General features: G+C 39.0%; 1 protein-coding gene across 1 annotated transcript in view; it reads right to left on the bottom strand.

The window, feature by feature from the left end:
• LOC128100676 (serine/threonine-protein phosphatase with EF-hands 1-like) overlaps window positions 1–19,926 on the bottom strand; it is a 112,517-nt gene that overhangs the window by 24,087 nt on the left and 68,504 nt on the right. Inside the window, exons 8-10 of the mRNA XM_052723207.1 lie at window positions 4,750–4,916; window positions 1,713–1,749; window positions 698–847 (exon numbers count right to left, since the gene is read on the bottom strand). Coding sequence (XP_052579167.1) covers window positions 698–847; window positions 1,713–1,749; window positions 4,750–4,916 — 354 coding nt within the window. The remainder of the gene's footprint in view (window positions 1–697; window positions 848–1,712; window positions 1,750–4,749; window positions 4,917–19,926) is intronic.

Below are 19,926 nucleotides of genomic sequence, written 5' to 3'. Positions count from 1 at the left end.
CAGGAACCCTTTAGTAGGTGTGGAATCTTACAGGCACCATAGAGCCAGTTCCCTGCGAGGGTCTACACAGGCTCTTGTTCTGGCTGTGTTGTATTGAATGATTGTTTAGAGTTAAAAGACTCTGAGGATAGTTACTCTGCTCAGTTGAAATAAAGGGGCAGGATGGCAATTCTATATGAAACAAATCTATATGAGTTACCTAGAGTTCATATGGAAAATGTTGGTCATCAGAGCCAGAAGGAGAGGGAAGGGGGCGTTACTGTTTTATAGGCATGGATTCAGTCAAGGAAGTTCTGTGAATGGATGGTGGCCACAGCGGTGACAGCACACTGGGAATGCACTCAGTGACCAGGAACGTTAGACTTACAAAAGACTACAGCGCCAAATTGTGTTTCTTTTGCCACAATGTAAGTGAATGCGTTTAAACTTTACTTCTAAAACAAGTCACTTTTAGAAACTATCTGATGTGCTAATGCAGCCCCATTTTCCATTTTCAACAGGATTTCTTTTTTAAAAATGTACTGTGTATAGAAAAACCACCTAGTTGTCATGCAATCAATCACAGCTTTTCTTAAGACTTTTACTAATTTTCTCAGCTACACCACCAAAGCACATAACTATTTAAAATGACAAATGAAAAGAAGCATATGCCATTATAAATCTCTGAGACAAGATCCATGCATATAATACTTCTTACTTTATTTCTTTGTAAGCAGTGGAGTGTCTTCAAGTCTGTGGACTCTGATACCCCTCCATGTATGATCAGGATTTCATCGTCAATAATTGTACCAATTGGGAGCCAGGTATAGACTTCTTCCAATATTTGCAAGATTTTTCTTCCATGTAGCTGTAAGTAAGAGCCCGAGTAAGTTTTATTTTCCTGATATGTCCTGTTAAGCAAATAGTCTCAATATATAGACAAAAGCCATGTTTTCCATGTCAACCAAAGGAAGCCGTCAGGGAGCTATCAACCAACCAGCAAGTATTTAGCATGGGAAGTTTTCATTCTGTATTTTTGATACTTTGGCATTTTGGGGCCTTGCTCAGGGAGGAAACTGCCCCTCTCAGGGCTAATTCCTAGAGATCTTAAATGACTTAAATGTTTTCATGTACAAACCAACCATTTCAGATTCCACACTAAAGAATTCTTTTCTTAGACTCTAACTCAGGGCCACTACTCTGGTGTGCTCATCAACCCAGAGCAAGATAGTAGACAACTAGTGATAACCCTCATGCCCCACAGCTGGCTGCCATTGTTCACACTACTCAGCTTTCAACACTGAGGGGCTTTGCCCTTTCTCTCCCTGAAACCTAATAAATGTCCTTGTCTGTGTTTTCTTCTGGCTCCATCTGCCTCTGTCTGCCTCTGATAATTCCCCATGTGGTATCCCTAATGTGGCATGCTATGTCTCCTGCACGTAGGTAGCTGAATAAAACCCCCTCCTTCATATTGTTCATTTCTCTGTCTGCCTGTTGTGCTACACCTGAATAAAAAATTCTGCATGGGTACCTTTAAAGCAATGCAATATATTCACAGCTATGCTGAAACTGATCCAACAGTCATAATGAAAAAGAAAATCTAAGATTCCTGCTGTGCTTATTATTTTATTGGCACAGTTTCTAACTAATTAGCCCATCACCTTTCTTAAAGCAACAATCTGGTCTTCATTAGCTCTTTTTTTTCCTCACAGAAAAACAAGTATGAGTCTTACCTTGTATTTATGTAAGACTTCTCTTGTAAAGCCATACCTGAAAAATAGATTTTAAACTGTTAATTATTGCAAAAAGGAGAGCCATTGATGTCTCACTATTACCAAAGAGTAGGAACTCAAGAAACTAGAGACTTCAGTTAAAATGCTTAGCAGAGTCTCTCTGGAGCATCGTGAGAAAGAACCAAAGCAATCAATGGTACAACTTTTATTCTCAAGAAACCTAGAGTATAACCAGGGAAAGAGAACAGATCTTTGTGGAACAACTGTAAGACAACTTAACAAATGCATGCCATGGGCTATGTAAAGGCTCCAAGTATTTGGAGAGGTATGCAATGACAGTTAGAGGAAGCTGTACGTAGAAGACTTCTCATCTAGATAGCATTGCTCAGACATCGGATGATTCAAAATGAATGATCAGGAAAAAAGAAGAGTGAAAAAGACAAAGAAAAGCACACAAGGCAAGTTGGGTCTTCATGCCTCCCCTGATATGGATCATGTGAATGAATGGTACTAAAGGGTTTAACAGAAAGTATCAGGAATTTTAATGCCTGGCTAAGAAAAGCTAAGGGAGATTTTTCAATTACTTTATAATATTGTGTACCCTTTTTCATGTACCCCTGCCTCCTGAGTGCTGGGATTAAAGATATGCAATACCACACCCAGATAATAATGTGTACTCTTAATCCCCAACAGGCAAAGTAGGAACAAAGCACACTTACCCCTTATTTTCATACAAACCACATCATGTCAGGTTTCTCTAGTATGACACTGTATATTTCAAGGTGAATTCCCTCCCTGTACTCACCAAAGACATCACAGTGTTAGACTAATATACATCTTGCCATCTGTGATGGTTTGAATGAGAATGGTCCCCATAGGCTCATATATTTGAATGTTTGGTTCCCAGTTGGTGGAATTGTTTAGGAAGGATTTAGGAGGTGTGGCCTTGTTGGGGAAGGTGAGGGTTGGCTTTGAGGCTTCAAAAGCCCAAACCAGGTCTATTCTCATTTTCTCTCTCTCTCTCTCTTCTCTCTCTCTCTCTCTCTCTCTCTCTCTCTCTCTCTCTCTCTCTCTCTCTCTCTGTTTTTGTCTGTCTTTGTCTCACTATGTCTGTCTGTCTCTGTCTCTGTCTCTCTCTCTCTGATGCTTGTGAATAAGATGTAAGCTTTCAGCTACTGCTCCAGCACCATGCCTGTCTGCCACCATGCTTCCTACCTGATGGTCATGGACTCACACTCTGACACTGTAAACAAGCCCCCAATTAAATGCCTTCCTTTATAAGGTCTTGGTTGTGGTTTCTAGTCATAGCAACAGAGAAGTAACTAAAACAGCATTCTTACCTTTCTGGCCCACTCTGAAACACTAAATATAATTGGCTGTACTATCCTTCTAGAAAACTTCCTCTCTTCCATTTTGTGACAGTAAACTTTCAGGGTATTCTAAAACGACCTCACGAGTTATCTTCTTCCACATAACCTCTATTGTTAGAATTCTTTCATATTCTGTCCTAGGCTATCCATTACCTTCAATTTCTTCCTTAGTACTCTCACCCCTACCCAGTCAGGGTTTCAATTACTATCTAGTGTCAATACTATAGGGTGATATTGTGGGTTACACTTCACTTTTATCTCTGGACCTATACTCAACAATACACCAAATAAACCTACCTCAGACTGAATCCATTCCCATTCAGAATGATGCTGTTATACCCTTAAACTCAACCATGCTCATCCTCTTTCAAGGCCTCCATATCAAGTTATTGGGTGTTAAACTTTCATTGCCTAAAGTCTTCTTAAGTCTATATTTTTGCCATCTCCATTGCTATCATGCTAGTCTAAATAGGAAGCTACCATTTCTTCAACTACTTCCTAGTCAAACTCCCTCTATCCATTCTTGGCCCTCTTCCAAGTCACTCTTCTTTTAAAAACAGGTGTAATAGTCTTCAATGATATTCTCTTATCCTTAGTTGCATGCTCATATTCCTTCACAACACTCAACCATCTTTTACATCTCCAATCCTACCAGGCCTAGTAGGGTCTCTATTGCTGTGATAAAACACCATGACCAAAGGCAACTTGGACAAGAAAGGGCTTATGTCAGCTTACATGTCCCAATCACAGTCCATCGTGAAGGAAACTCAAGGCAGAAACCTGGACACAGAAGATCTCTGTTTGCTGACTTGCTCCCCATTGTTTGCTCAGCCTTCCATCTTATAGCACCCAGAATAGGCTTCCAATAGCACCTCTAGATTCTTGTTCTTTATAGATTTTGCACTTGGGAATTAGAACTGAAACTCTGTACTTGAAGACAAAAGTGATTTGCTAAAGCTTTGATCCCAGTACCCAAAAGCCTAGGACCCAAAGCCTGAGACATCCCATAACCTTATTGTTCTAGAACAAATCGATTTCTGTTTTCCATAAAAAGAAAAGAAAAAGAAAGATGGGAACATTTATTACCTACTGTGCCTTTCAGACAGAATTCATAAACCATTTAAGCAGTCTTTATCCCTCAAATCTCCAGTGAGTCAGATAGTCCAAATGCTATGTTACAGCTGTTCTCAAAAAATGTTTATGAACAACTATGCCAGAAGCAATTACCAGGACACAAAAAATACACACAGCAATGTAAAACATTGTGCTCGCTTCTGAGACAGAATTTATAGCAAGCCAAGAGAAGCAACAGAAACTTCCATCTAAGTCTGCTCATACAACCTACCAGACCCACAACCCTGACCTAACATGCCTACCCAGCATGCAGTTTGGACTGTGAAGGGTACGTATGACAGGAAAAACAAGAATATAATGAAGAGGAAGAGGAAACACAGGACTGGAAGAAGAGATAAGAGGAGAGCTTCAGAGCAGGTGATACTTAGCTGAAAGACTGGGGTTGGTGAACAAGGGTAAGAACTTAGAGATTTTCCTTGAGATTCATCTTATCTCTCCTTCTATACAGCTAAGCGTACACATATCTGCTGGAAACTAAACACAGCATCAATTCCAGAGTGAGATGAAAAGATGAAGTCCAAAGTCAATCTTACCTGAGATTCATCATAAAGTCTTCATGGTTCCCCCTGTTCAGGTGCACGTCGGTGGGGTAGACAAGAAAACTAACTAACAGGATCATTAGGACTTCCATGGAATTATTCCCTCGATCTACAAAATCACCATTAAAAACATACAGATTGTTCTCTGAAGGCAGGCCATTCTGGGAAGGAGAGGGAAGAAAACAAGGAGTTAAAAGAATGCTCTTTGAAAAGAAGGGCTATGTGTTTGTTCCTGCAGAAACAGAAAAGAAGTTCAGTCATTACTTTTACTGGGAAGAATCAGCTCACTGGCTTGAGCTTCTTCCAGGGCACATACCAGCAAGGGACCTGGAACCAAAGAATGAGCTTGGGACAGGAAGATTTCAGGGAGGATGGGGATTGCTTATTCTACCCATCACATACCATGCGTTTTCTGTGGAAGGAGCTAGGATTTGTCCTGTCAAAAGTAGATACCTTTGTGGGAGAAGAGAAATTGTAAGAAGAATATATTGTATGAAAAAATCCAATAAAAAAGAAAACACATAATGTAACTACCAAAAAAGTGTATAGTCTTATCCCATCCTTCTCTCTGAAAAGAGGGAAACTTCCACCCAAAGAAAAACACTAAATTAACAGTTGGAGCACTTTCATTCAAAGGGCCCTATATTTAACTTCTATGGGTTGCAATTATCTCAATCTACAAAATGGAGATGACAATATATTCCTTGCCAAATCACCTGTGATAATGGACATGTAAGAACTCAGGCAAGCTGGGCAGTGGTGGCGCATGCTTTTGATCCCAGCACTCAGGAGGCAGTGGCAGGTGGATCTCTGTGTGTTCGAGGCCAATCTGGTCTACAAAGTGAGTTCAAGGACAGCCAGAGCTCTTACACAGAGAAACACTACCTTAAAAAGCACAAAGCAAAAACAAAAACAAAAATGAAACAAAATTAAAAAAAAAAGAACTCAGGCAAGGGGACAGTTCTTTAAGATATGACTGGGACAGGACCGGTATACCAGTGGGCAGATATAACCATACTTGGTACCTCTACTCAGTATGTATTCTGATTGATTGGTTGATGACCAGGCCATATCAGATATCAGCTACTTTGAGTATCACTCCTGAGTATGAGATACTATTTTTATTTATTTATGATTTATTTATTTATGTATGTATGTATTGTTAAGATAAAAACAGTATTTGTATGAAAAGAAACTGAGAGCAGGGGAAGCACTAGTTTTAAAATAGCTATTAACTTGTTCAGTCTTTCACTACAAACTCTAAAACAAAACATGTTTAATATGACATGGTTACATTTTCTCAGTGTCATACTTGATAAGGAAATATCCAAGTGCATTCCTACTTCACAGCAAGATACAGTTGAATGTTTTGAAATGTATTACAAAGAGGAAAGTCATGTCAAAATATACACTTTCTCCCAGAAATGTTATCTTCAAGAAAGAATACACATATTCTAATTATTTTACTGTTTCAAACTATTTTCAAATTCTTCTTTTGATAGATTTCAAACTATGTAAGAAAATCTTACTACTTTATTTCAACATTCGACCATTTATGGGCATTTAAAATCATCTATCTCAGTATAAAAAGTAATTTAAAACAATTCAGGTTATAACACATGACTTAGGGATTCCCAAAATTATTTTTACAGTGTAATGTGTTCTGAAGGTAAGTGAGGAAGGGAATCAGTGGCGTATTGTAATAAGATGATTAATATCACAGTCCAGCTAGCTCCACCTATAACACAGTTATCTTTGAGAAAGTTATTTAACCTTTTCTTTGTCTGAAAAATGGGAATGAAACCCCTCTTTAATTACCATGCAAAAACATTTGGGAACTCAACATTATATGTACAAACAATTCCATGCAAACCATAAACACAAATAAAGATTCATTAATTATGATCTCCATGCTATTTCTAATTTTAAGATTGCATTACTTAACATTTTCTTTTTTAACTTGCTTTTCATTTATTCTTTGTGTCTTTCACATCATGCCTCCCAGTCCCCCGCCCCCATTTCCCTCCCCCCAGAATAAAACAAAATAAAATTTAAGAGAAAAAAGGAAAAAAAATGGGGGAGGGGGAGAAAGGGAGGATCTCATCATGGAAGCTGCAGTGTGACACAGTGAGTCACGCAGTAAATCCCTTTATCCATACATTTTTACATGCGGTCGTTCATCACAAAAAAAAAAAAAATCATTCGTCTGGTTCAAGGCCCTGGTCTCCGCTACACCATCAACACTAGGCCCTCACTGGGACTCTTCCTGGACATCCCGTTGCTGCCCTGTGTCGTGGAGATCCTGAAGCCCTGAGTTCACAAGACTGACCCCACCAACCCCTACCCTTGGGCTCCAGCAGATCACAGATGGGGTGGATGTTGGGGTGGGCCGACAAATAATCTTGGTTCTGGGCCTCAGTAGTTGCAGGGTGGGTCTTCGCCACCAGGGGGAGCTCTCTAGCATTGCCCTGGTGATAATTCACCGCTTGCAGCAATGAGCAAGGGGCGGCTGCTTTCACATCCTAAAGGTCAGTTCTTCCACACCTACACCTTCAGGGCCGGCTCTACTGTGTTGCCCAGGTGAGGTATAGGGTCCACTCTCCCGAGTGCTGCAGCTGATGAGGGGCAGGGACAGCTTTTCTGCTCTTAGGACCTCAGGGTCAGCTCTCCCACCTGCCTCAGGAGTTGATGGGCAGGGGTGGGGGCCATCTCTCCATCCCCTAGGCTGCCACATGACAGATGAGTAATGGGGACAGCTCTCCCGTGCTCACATCTTCGGGGCTGGCTCACCCACACCTCTGCCAACAGAGTCAGCTCTCCTGTGCTGCCCTTTTTCTGAGTGGGCTGCAGCTTATGCCCTCAGGGCCAGCTCTCCCACCTACCTCAGGTGTTGATAGGGTGGGGAGAGAACATTTTCTTAATGGGCTCAGGTAGTGTAAACTGTTACAAAAATATAAGCTATACTCATCAAAACTTACAGAAAGAGAGAAGGATTCTGTACCTCTGATATTCTTCCTTCCCCCAGCCTTCAGCTGGTTGGAATAAAGCTGAGAGGACTGACAGACTCTGACTCTGCTGAGATGTACAGTCTCTGAGAGGTTAAGGAGTCAGCAGCAGAGAGCCGTGAGGCAAGGCCATGGAAGACTAAGCCTGAGGGAAAGAAGGAACCCATGCCTAAAGGATGATTGCCTCACATGAAGAGGGCAGCCCTGGTTGGGGTTTATAGAATGTTGGCTCTTACTAGGAAAAATGTGGGAACTGCTTTCAAGCAACAAAAGCCAAAACAAAGAGCGACTTTGTTTCAGAAGAAAATCGTAAGACACATATAAAGCATAAAAGGTTTCAAAATCCACGGGAAGGGCTGGAGAGATGGCTCAGCAGTTCGCAACAAGTCCTGCCTGATACAGAGACCCACAACTGGACAACGCACAGAGAGTGAGACCTTGAAACATCCTGTGCTAAATGAGATGTCGTCATCAAACTCCTTCCCTCAGGGCTCAGGAACCTTGCAGAAGAGGAGGCAAAAAGACTGTAAGAGCCAGAGAGGATGGAGGACACCCAAAGAAACAAGGCCTTCTAGACAGAACAGGACTAATGCACACGTGAACTCCCAGAGACTGTGGCACAGGTCCAAGCCAGATAGCGTTCTAGCAATGAGATGAGCTCCCATCTCTAACCAAGAAGATATCCCCAGTTTGGCAACCTCTTGCAAAGGAAAAACTAGTTTTCTCCAATGGAGTCTCACAGGATATAGAAACCACACTTAAGGTGAGGCCCCAGGCCCAGCAGTAGATGGCCAACACAAATCAAACTCAATGATGGTTTTATAGATTTTTTTTTGTCTCATAGTGCTTTTGGGGGACAACTTTTACCTTACTCCTCTTTTCCCTTGTATATTATGGTTTCCAATTTTGTGCTTTTATGTGGTTTGTTTTTTCTCTTGGTGTGTGTGTGTGTGTGTGTGTGTGTGTGTGTGTGTGTTTCTCATGCTTTTTCTTTTTTCTTATTCTAGTCCTTTTTCTTTTTGCCTATTTGTTTTCTAAGGAGAGAGGGAAAGAAGGCATAGAGTTGGATGGCTGAGGATGTGGGAGGATCTCGGAGATGAAGAAAGGGAAACTATGATCAGAATATAGTGTGCAAAGAAAATATATCTTCAATAACAAAATACTTAAATAAGAAGTACTGCTCTTGCACAGGATCTAAATTCTGGTCCTAGCATCACATCTGGTGGCTCACAATCACTTGCAAAACCAGCTGCAGGGTGATCTGATGTCGCTGGCCTCCAAGGGCACCTGCATTCAACTACACACACACACACAAAAAAAAAATACAAATAAATCTTCTTAAAATTCATGACATTAAAATAAGGTATTTGAATTTTAAAAATTAGTGGATTAGAGATAACTAAAGAAGAGCTGAAATATATTACTGGCTTCAGAGAGCAAACAGATTTTTAAAAACCAAAAATGATAGAATTCATAAAGAATAAGTAGGAGCCATGCACGGTGGTGTATGCCTACAATCTCAGCATTTGGGTGTGAGATAGAGGCAGGGGTAAGAGGAATTCAAGACCATCCTTGACAATATACTGAGACCAAGGCCATCCTAAGAAACACAAGGCCCCTCAAAAAAAGAAGAAGAAACAAAGGAACGAAGAAAAATAAGAATAAAGGAAAGAAAGGGAGGCAAGGAGGGAGAGAGACAGCTCAAAACCAAGAAACTAATGTACTAATAATAGGCAGCCCATGTTGGGGGGGGACAGATGGAGAAGAAATAATTCAAATAATACTAAAAGGAATTTTCTATGGCTAAAAGACTTCAGGAGTTAGAGTGACAGCTCGGTGGTTAAGAGAGCTTGTCTTTCTTGCAGAGGATCCAGCACCCATATTGGGTGTCTCAAACCACCTGTAACCCCAGAGGAAGAGAATCCAATGCCTTCTTCTGGCCTTTATAGGTGCCCATATTCATGTGCATGCACACATGTGTGCAGAAATACAAACACATAAACTAAAAATACAATTTTAAAAGGAAATTTCAGTTTGATGTTTGAAAGAGCTCATTACTCTTAGGCATAATGAGGGAGAAATTCCATTACCTGTTAAAGGTCTTAGAAGATGCCAGAATAAAATAACAAAGGGAAAAGAAAGAATAAGCCTGGTATCACACTTATCATTTGAAGTAGAGGAAGGCAGAAGATGTAGAATAAAAATCTATACATTAAAGAGAAAAAGGAGACTAAGAGACAAGAATTCTATATCAACAAAGACATCATTAACATCTAAGAATAGCAGAAAATACTTACACAGATATGTGAGGGTTCAAAGGTTCTTCAGGGTAGAAGAAAAATATGCAGTGGTTTAGTACCACAAAAACAATGAGTATGTATACATGTATACCAAGCACAGTTTCAGGTGTGAGGAACAAACACGTTGATAATACAAAGCCACAGTATTCAATGAGGTTGCACTCAGAAAGATAGCCCTCATATGTTTCACAATGGAAAGCACTCAACAAAATACTGTAACCAAGTTACAATACAACTAAAATGTCTTCAAGCCAGGGAAAGATTAAGAGGAAAGAGTACTGTTGTGGAATAAACTTTTTGTACACATGAAGATGTGTCTTTGCCAAAGTGCTTTGTGATTGGTTTAATAAAGAGCTAAACAGCCCATAGCTAGATAGGAAAAGAGGTTAGGAGGGACTTCTGGGGACAGAGAGGTCTCAGAAGAAGAAAGGCAGAGTCACCAGTTGAATGCAAAGGAAGAAGGACATGTAGGAGGAGAGGTAAAAGCTACAAGCCACATGGCAGCACATAAATTAATAGAAATGGGTTAATTTAAATTATATGAGCTAGTTAGAAACAAGCCTAAGCTAAGGCTGAGTTTTCATAATTAATAAGAAGTCTCTGTGTGGCTATATGGGAGCTGGCAGGCAGGACTAAGAAAGACTTGTTACACATGGCGCCCAATGTCTGGCACATATAGCCATATAAGGCCTAACAAACATTAAAAAAAAAAGTTCAGAACACAGAGTCAAATGAGGCTTCCTGGTGACAGGTCTCTTGGGTAGGCTTGGCGTACAAAGATGTAGCTACCGGCCACTGCCTGGGGGCTGGAGCTAGCTGTCAGCACCACGTGCTAAGCTGAGCTGCGCAGCAGCTGACATGACAGTTTAAGATTTGTCTTACTTGGTCAGAGAACACTGAAGACAGATCCAGATGGAAAAAACCTCTAAACAGGTTACCGTGTGTTTAAAAAATGTGCTTAGGCTTAAAAAAGAAAAGGAAATGGGTATAGAGAGTCATATAAAAATAGTTCATAAATAATAAGATAAAGTCTTTAAAGAGAGAATAAAATAATATAAAAAGGATAAGCCAAATAACGATGGAAAATACCATATTGGGTCTCTGATGGGTATTGAAGATTAGATAGTTATAGTTTTCCTTGTTATCAAATCCAGAAAAGAAACTTACATAAAAGATACAAAGTTTATAAGGTTGAGAGACATAAAAGCTTAAATTGTTTATCTAAGAAAATGTTTTGAGGTCTAAAAAGATAGTTTTAAGATGGTAAGACAAGCTATGATAGAAAATGTTTTAGGGATAAAACTTTAAATTCATCAAGATAAGATAGATAATACAGTATTTTCTCTGAATTTGCAAAATGCAAATGGACTGGACATTATAGATGTAATTCTTATCTCATAATTTTTCTTATTGTATATGGTTTTACTATGTTAGAGTTAAAAACCTTTCTTTTTTAGACAAAAAAGGGGGAAATGTTGTGGAATAATCATTTTTGTACACTGTGAAGATGTGTCTTTGCCAAAGTGCCTTCTAATTGGTTTAGTAAAGAGCTGAATGGCCAATATCTAGGCAGGGAAAAAGGTTAGATGGGACTTCTGGGGACAAAGAGGTCTTGAGAGAAGAAGAAAGGTGGAATTGCCAGCCAGACATGGAAGAAACAGGATGGGCAAAATGGAGATGAAGTAACAAACACGTTGGAGAACACAGATTAAAAAATATGGATTAATTAAGTTATAAGAGTTAGTTAGAAACAAGCCTAAGCTAAGGCTGAGCTTTCATAATTAATAATAAGTCTCCATGTCATTTTTGTGAGGTAGTGGCCCAAAGAAAAAATCTGTCTACAGAATACAACTATGAACAGTTAGCATTCAAATATATTATTAAACGTAAGTCAATATGAAATTATCAAACTTGCATTTAATTACTAAGCAAGAATTCTAGAAACAGAGGAGGAAATTGTTTAAAATTACAAATACATTATTCAGATTCAATAGACAGAAATTAAAGTTCAGAATCTCAAAAATGGGGCTGGAGATGTAGACTGCTAGCTTAGCATGTGTCTTAAGGTTTTCTATTGCTGTGAAGAGACACCATGACTACAGCAACTCTTATAAAGGTAACATGTAACTGGGGTGGCTCGATTACAGTTTCAGAGGTTCAGTCCGTTATCATCATGACGAGGAGCATGATGGCATGCAGGTAGATGTGGTGCTGGAGCTGAGAGTGCTACATCTTGCAGGCAATAAAAAGTCGACTAATAGTCACACTGAGGGAAGTTTGAGCAAAAGAGACCTTAAAGTCCACCCCCCACAGTGACACACTTCCTTAACAAGGCCACATCTCCTAATAGTGCCACTCTCTTTGGGGGCCATTTTCTTTCAAACCACCACAGCACGCCTGAAGTCCCTAGTACCACACAATACTGAGCATGATGGCAGTCACCTGGAATTTCAGCACTTGAGAAATGGAGACAAAGGAATCAGATATTCAAAGTCATCCTCAGCTACAAAGAGAGTTTAACACCAGCCTAGGCCATATAACATGAGACTTAGTCTCAAAAATAAATAAATAAATAGCTAGCTAGCTAGCTAGATAGATAAATGACTAAATAAATAAGTAAATGCATAAGAAGTGAATGATTTACCCAGTAAAAGAGAATCATGGTGTACTTTCTAGTTTTATATCAACTTAACACAAGCTAGAGTTATCAGAGAGAAGGGAGCCTCAATTGAGAAAATACTTTTATGAATTCAGACTATAAGCAAGCCTGTGAAGCATTTTCTTCATTAGTGATTGATGTGGGAGGGCTCAGCCCATTGTGGATGGTGCCATCCCTGGACTGGTGGTCCTGGGTTTTATAAGAAAGCAGACTGAGCAAGCCATTAGGAATAAGCATGTACCAGCCCTTCACAGCCTCTACATCAGTTCCTGTCTGCAGGTTCCTACCCTGCTGAGTTCCTGTCCTGACTTCCTTCAGTGATGGACAGTGCTGTGGAAGCATAAGGCAAACCAAAACCAAAACCAAAACCAAAGCCAAACAAACAAAAAACATTCCTTCCAACTTGCTTTTGTTTGTGGTGTTTTATCACAGCAATAGTAACCCTAAGTAAGAAAGATGGTGTAAAAATAAATGTTTAACTATTTAATAAATACACACAATGTATTAGAAACATCAAGAATAGGAAGGAAATAAAAATAAATGGGAAAAAGTTAAATTTCCAAAGACAATTTTAGAAATTAGTTTTTAAAGTCCAAATATAATAATAATACAAAAGAAAATCATCAAAACAACATAAAGAAAAAACAAAACAAAGCAAAATAAATGGGAAAGAAAAATAGAAGGAAAAATTCAAACATGTAAATGAGTTAAATTTTCACATTAAAATATGAAAGTTATGTTAAAAAAACTCAGGTAAATATTACTTCTGAAAAATATATACATATTAGGTTAGAGAAGATTAAAAACAGGTAGCTATAACAAAGAGAAGATAAAAATGGAAATATTATCAGGAGACAAAATAGAATTTAAGATTAAAATGTTAACTGGGTGCTGTATCATAACATGTATAATCCTAGTATTGGAGAAGTAGAAACAGAAGGATCACAAGTGTTAGGCTAACTCAAGCTACAGAACAGGTTCAAGGTCAGCCTGAGTGACAGTGAGACTTTGACTCAAAAGCAGGTGATGGTGGTAATGTGCCTTTGTGGTAGAATACTTGCCTAACACACAGAAGGCTTGGGCATGACCCCTAGCACCCTAAAAATTAAAGTGTTTAACAAAATCATAAAGTTTCATTATAACAGGATAAAAAGCACTTCATAAACAATATACACTTTTTGAACTTGTAATCAATATTCAAAGAAGGAATATTTGTTTCATATTCTAACCACAAGTGCAAAAATAAATTGTTTAACAATACAAAGGTAGCGAATATTTGTGTTTAATTATTGCTTTAAAAAAACCTTCATAAATTCTTGACACTCTTTTTTTAAAAGGTAAAGTCTAATTTTCTTCCCCTTGAGTGAGACAGACTTAATGACATGCTTCTAATAAACAGAAAAAAACATAGACGTGATTATGTGAAACTTTAGAGACTTAAATCATAGAAGACAGTGCAGCTTCCTCTTTCTGTCTCTTAGATTGCGCACTTTGGGGAAAACCAACTGCTATTGTCACGAGAATGTTCAGCCAGCCTTCTAGAGGGGCCAATGAGTTTAGGAAGGAAATGAAATGCTGCACCTAGAGCCGTATGAGTTAGCCATCTCTTTCTGTACTTTTAAAAGATTTAAAGATTTATTTTGTGCGTAAGAGTGCTTGTCTGTACACACACACACACACACACACACACACACACACACACACCATGTGTGTACAGTGCTCTCAGAGGCCAAAAGAAGCCCTGAACTGGAGTTAAAATGGTTGTGCAGGGCCATGTGGGTGCTGGGAACCAAACATGGGTCTTGTGCAGGAGGAGTGCTCTTAACCACTGTGTTTTCTCTCTAGCCCTGAGGTAGTCTTCTTGAAAATAGGCTCTTTTGATCCAGTCAGTCTCTCAGATGACCACAGCCCTGGACAATAGCTTACCTAGAATCCCATGAGAACTCCTGAGTCAGAATCATGCAGCTAAGCTGCACCCAAATTTCAGACCCACATAAACTCTTAGATACTAAATTTTGTCATTTCAAGGCACTAAGTACAAAGGTGACTATTTATTGTAATATATAATACACATACTTAGGCAACTAAAATAGAAAAGATACACAAATTGAAAAAACAATAAACTTTAATAGATATATAGAAAATTTTACAAATACAGTATAATTAATTTTTCAGATGCCCATGCAAACTTGGTGAAAATTAACTTTATACTTGGCCTAAAAGAAATCCTTAATAAATTCAAACTGAAAAATATCTCACAGGGCATTTTCTTATATCACAATCCAATAATATTTGGAAGAAATAATAATACAATGTGACTAGAAAAATTCTTGCTCCATGAATTGATTCTTAGAAATTAATGGTTGTATTCTTGATAAGCAGTGGCTCAAAGAAAAAAAATAAAGCAAGACTCAAGTTTCACATGAGGGCTGAGGAGAAGGCTCAGTGAGTAAACTAGTTGTTAGGCAAGCAGGAGGGCCTGAATTCAGATTCCCAGAACTCACAATAAAGATAGGTGTGCTGGTACATGTGTGTAACCACAACACTAGGGGACGGAGACAAGTGGATCCTAGGACTCAATGGTTATCCAGTCTAGCCAACACGAGAAGCATCAAGTACTTTGAAAGACCCTGTCTCAAAATATCACGTGGAATGTGATGAAGGAAGACACTGATGTCAACCTCTAGCCTCCATATATGCTAGCAGAAGTGAGCACATACACACACACACACACACACACACACACACACACACACACACACACACGCACACCCATACATGCATGCATGCTTGCACAGACACCACTACCACTTCCCCACTTCCACAATTAAAAAAAATAAGAAATCTTAAATGTATACTGACCTAACTGTTAAGCCTCTCAAGACAATGGCTTCAAGAAAGGCAAGATTTATTTGGATATATTTCTGTCTTGCTTGTTCAGGATTAGTCAAATTACTTTGCACAATCTAAGTTAGAACACATTTTAGTCTCCAAATAATAAAGGAACTAAGTCTCCTTAGTTACATGAGTCTCTAGGCTCCTGCTACTGAGAGCTCTCTCAGTTCCTTTCAAATGAGCAAAACTTCTTCACGCAGTTCCAGTAAACTCAGATTTGCGCTGTAGCTAATAAATAACACATCACTCATGACATGGAGATTAAGCTAAGAATTACAGAAAACCCAGGGTAACTATAGTTTTGAAAAGCACTCAGATGATCTGCAAGGGAAAAAAAGAAGCAGAACATAATTAACTTAAATAGACACACACAACAGATGAGGTATTTTTCTATATTCTCGCTTACTTCCTACCGAAGCATTTGATAATAGACATCTGGAGGTTATTTCAACATATCTGGACATACCCTAAAGCATATCAAACGACAACGTCTGGACTTTAACTCCATAATATTGCAACTTTCATTTTTCCAACCTTGATTTTCAAGATCTACTCTTCTCAAAAAGGAAACGACTTTATCCCAGTGGCAGCATGAAGTATCCCAGCGATGGGAATAAAGGGTTTGATTACCTTCACAGTGGGAAAGCTATGGGCACGGGCTGAGGTGGAGGAGTGTGGGGAAGAAAGGAAGAAAAGTGAAACAAGACAGCCTGGAACCCAACAAACAGCATCAGTATGCTACCCACAGGGTTAAGAGTTAATTAGCTGCTCTGTGGTCACGGCCAGCTCCTTTTCAGCTTCAGGAGCACCACTCTCAGCACCAATTTAACAAACTAACTCACTAATACTTGATTTACAGTTTCAAGCTTTCCATTCAGTGAGGGAAAATGTCTTATAATGTTCGCAAGACTGAGGCTCTAAATGAAGTATTTCAAATTGGTCACTCCAATTAAGCAAAAGTGGCTGATTAGACTTAACCTTTTCAGAAAATAAAATCTAAAAACATGACCTAACTAATGATATGTAAATTGCTTCACTTGATGATAAAATTACATTTGAAGACATATAAAGTGGAGGTGCCCTTTTAGCAAAGGTCTGTTGTGGTTAGGAGTATGGTATCTAGAGGGGAATAATTCTTTCCCAAGCCAGATGGGATTGTGTGAGCTGAGAATATCTCAATATTAAAGTGCTAAATGACAAAAAATTTAAGGATAGTCAAATACTAAACAAACAAACAAACAAAAACCTAAGAACAATTCCTCAAAAGCAATCATTGGTCTGAAATTGCAGTATAACACATGAAACTATATAACAAAGTCTTCCCTACCCTTCAAGAATTTCCTTCATGATTTGGGCCCTTACTTAATGATTAAACTTCCTTAAAAGGTTTGTCAAAACCACTATCCCTTAACCCAGGCATTGTAGTACATCCCTGTAATCCCACAAGTATTCAGAATGCTAAAGGATAAAGATTTTGAGTTCAAGGCTAGCCTGAGCTGTATAGTGACATTGTCTCAAGAAAAAATAAAATGATAAATCAGGCAAGATGCTGCACACCTGGAATCCCAGCATTTGGGAAGTTGAGGGAGGAGGATTGCTACAAGTTGGAGATCAAACTTTGGTCCACAGCAAGATCTTGTCTCAAACACAAAAACTAGCCACTTCATCCAGGAAGTCTTCAGTGAAGTTAGTGTCCCGCCAATATGCTCCTTTAGAACTTCAAATTTATCCCAATCATAATACACCTTCTCTCAATTATTTTTTGTTCCTTATGGTCCCCACCTCCATATCTATGCTAGGAACTGATCGCAGGGTATCATGTCTTTTTTATTAATCAAATTTCCCACTAAACTCTGTCAAGGCAATAATTTCCTCTTAGTCATACTATGTTGCCAAGTTTTAGCATATTATCTCCTATATAACTGGTATTTAATAGGTATGAAATGAGTGAACCCTATAGTCCATCTTAGGATGTTGCTCTAGTTTGTGCATGATGCTTATGCCTTCAGCACCACAGAGACCAAATAAAAAGTGAATAAATTAGTGAAAAGATTCATTTTTTGCACATGATCAGATAGAATGTTAAAAGTTTTGACCCTGAAATCCCACTACTTAAGAGGATGAGGCTGGAAGATCACAGTTTAAGGCATGTCTGGGCTCTGGAGTGAGTCTAATGTCTCAAACATTTTTTTAAAAAAGGAACAAAGGATTGAGGATATAGCTCAGTGGGAGTGTCTGCCTAGCATGTGGGAGGCTCTAGGTTCAATCCCTAGCATTGTAAAACAAAGTCTTGAGCCAAACCAACCACTTGGAAGGGAAAAGTAAACTGATAAGGAATTTCAGTAATGCTGCTGTCTGTCAGACTCGGTTGACCTGGAACAAACCTGAGCATAGAGCCTTGCTCATATCATAAGTTACAGAGGAGCTGATGAGGAAGAAAGGTTATAGCAAAATGCCAACTGAGAGGTGAATAAGAATTTTTCATTAAAGCAAAGCTTCTGGTTTCTTTAGGGTTGATGGAGAAGAATATTTTGGCCAAAGGAAGACAAAAACATCAGGTATTTCTAGCTTTAAAATTTTCCAACAGGATACAGTTGAGCAAACTGTTCTGCAAAATTCAAAATTTGTTTCCCTTAAAGCATAATAATGAAATCAACATAAGTTAAAGTATGACCACTAGCTAGCTCTAAACAAGCTTTGGAGATCAGGGTTCACATCAACATGACTCAACCCATAGCTCCTGCCAATTAGCTGGAGTGAATTATTGCACTGGACAGGGATTCAGTGAACTGTTGTTGCACTGACTGAGAACAAAACATTGCAGTGAGAATCAGAGCCCATCACGGAAATCCTACCATGCCCTGAAGGGATCACTTAGCTCCTAGCTGTGCACCTGCTACAACCCTGAGTAGAAAACCTTTGTATCTGATGTCACAATAATATTCATTCATACTGTAAGCATTGTTTATATTCATTATCCAGGTCATGGAAACTGACTCCTTTAAAAGTTAAAATAGTTTGTGAGTTACTTTAACCTTCTTGGAATTTGGAAAATGTGTCATTTGTTCATTTGCTTAACAGACTATATGCCACACAACCTGAAAATTTCTTCGTCACACAGGCTATTGATCTAAACATGCCCTCGGGTGCTTCTGCAAAGTCTAACATGCTTCCTAATATTACTCAGTTCGTGGTAATATTGTTTTTATAATTACACACCTCCTCTCACCATAAGGAAGCATGTTCACTTTCTGTTGCTGCCATTGTAGCTGACTTGTGCCTCATCTCTTCCTACTGACCAATCGCATGTGGGGTGAGTAGCAAGATAGGCAAATTTATGTGGACCTTGTGTGAGAAAATGTTTCTGTGATATATGATTAATGATCTTTGAGTTAGGGCCTATGGCCTGTCCTATGAATAGTCAAACGGATTCATGACTATTTCAAGAGGTCAAAAGATTAGATTTGAACCCAGTCCTCCATTTGAAACCACATGAGTGACAGCAAAGAAAGGAACACAGTTGTAAGTTTGACAGCCTGAGAGGTGAGGTATCCTTTTTCTCATATGGAAACACAGTTTCTAGAACAGTTTGTATTCTTGGTTTTAGGTAGGACCACCCTCATGCCAAGTGTTACCATTCTGCATTCAAATTACAGACCAAAATGAGACAGAAAGGGCCAAAATGCTGACTTTTGGAAATCAGAGAGTGCTTCTTTGCATGTGTCTTTTGTCCTGACTCTTCACTTCACTGTCTTTATCTCAGTACTCAGTTGGCATAGGCTGAGGCCCTATAACATCATCATAAGGTCTTCCTGCCATTTCTTCTCTCAGATACCATTAAACTGCATCTTCTCAGGAATTTTCCCCAATACAATAAAAAAACTTTATTCAATTAGTATAAATGCTTTTCAAATAATAATATGAGGCTTGGCATGGTGGCATATGTCTCTAATCTCAGCACTCAGAGGCAGAAGCAGGATCTCTGTGAGTTCAAAGGCAGCCTGGTCTACAGAGTGAGTTCCAAACCAACCAATGCAACATAGTGAGACCCTGTCTCAAAACAACAACAACAATAATAATAATAAGCTGAGCATGGTGAGTCAGATCTGTAATCTTAGCATTCAAAGTAGAATCATCCTGAGTTTTAGGGAAGCCTGGGCTCATTAAGGGCAGCCTGGGTTACAAAGCAAGATCCTGTCTCAAAAACTGAAACTGTACACATACACACACACACACACACACACACACACACACACACACACACACACACACACGAATGTAAGGTTTCAGCACTTTTTCTTGTGCCATTGTT

This window comes from Peromyscus californicus, unplaced genomic scaffold (assembly GCF_007827085.1).
Source record: "Peromyscus californicus insignis strain IS unplaced genomic scaffold, ASM782708v3 Scaffold_10__1_contigs__length_136768540, whole genome shotgun sequence".
Taxonomy (NCBI): Eukaryota; Metazoa; Chordata; class Mammalia; order Rodentia; family Cricetidae; genus Peromyscus; species Peromyscus californicus.
Note: the sequence above shows the minus strand (reverse complement) of the source record. Positions and strands in the feature narration are given on the sequence as shown.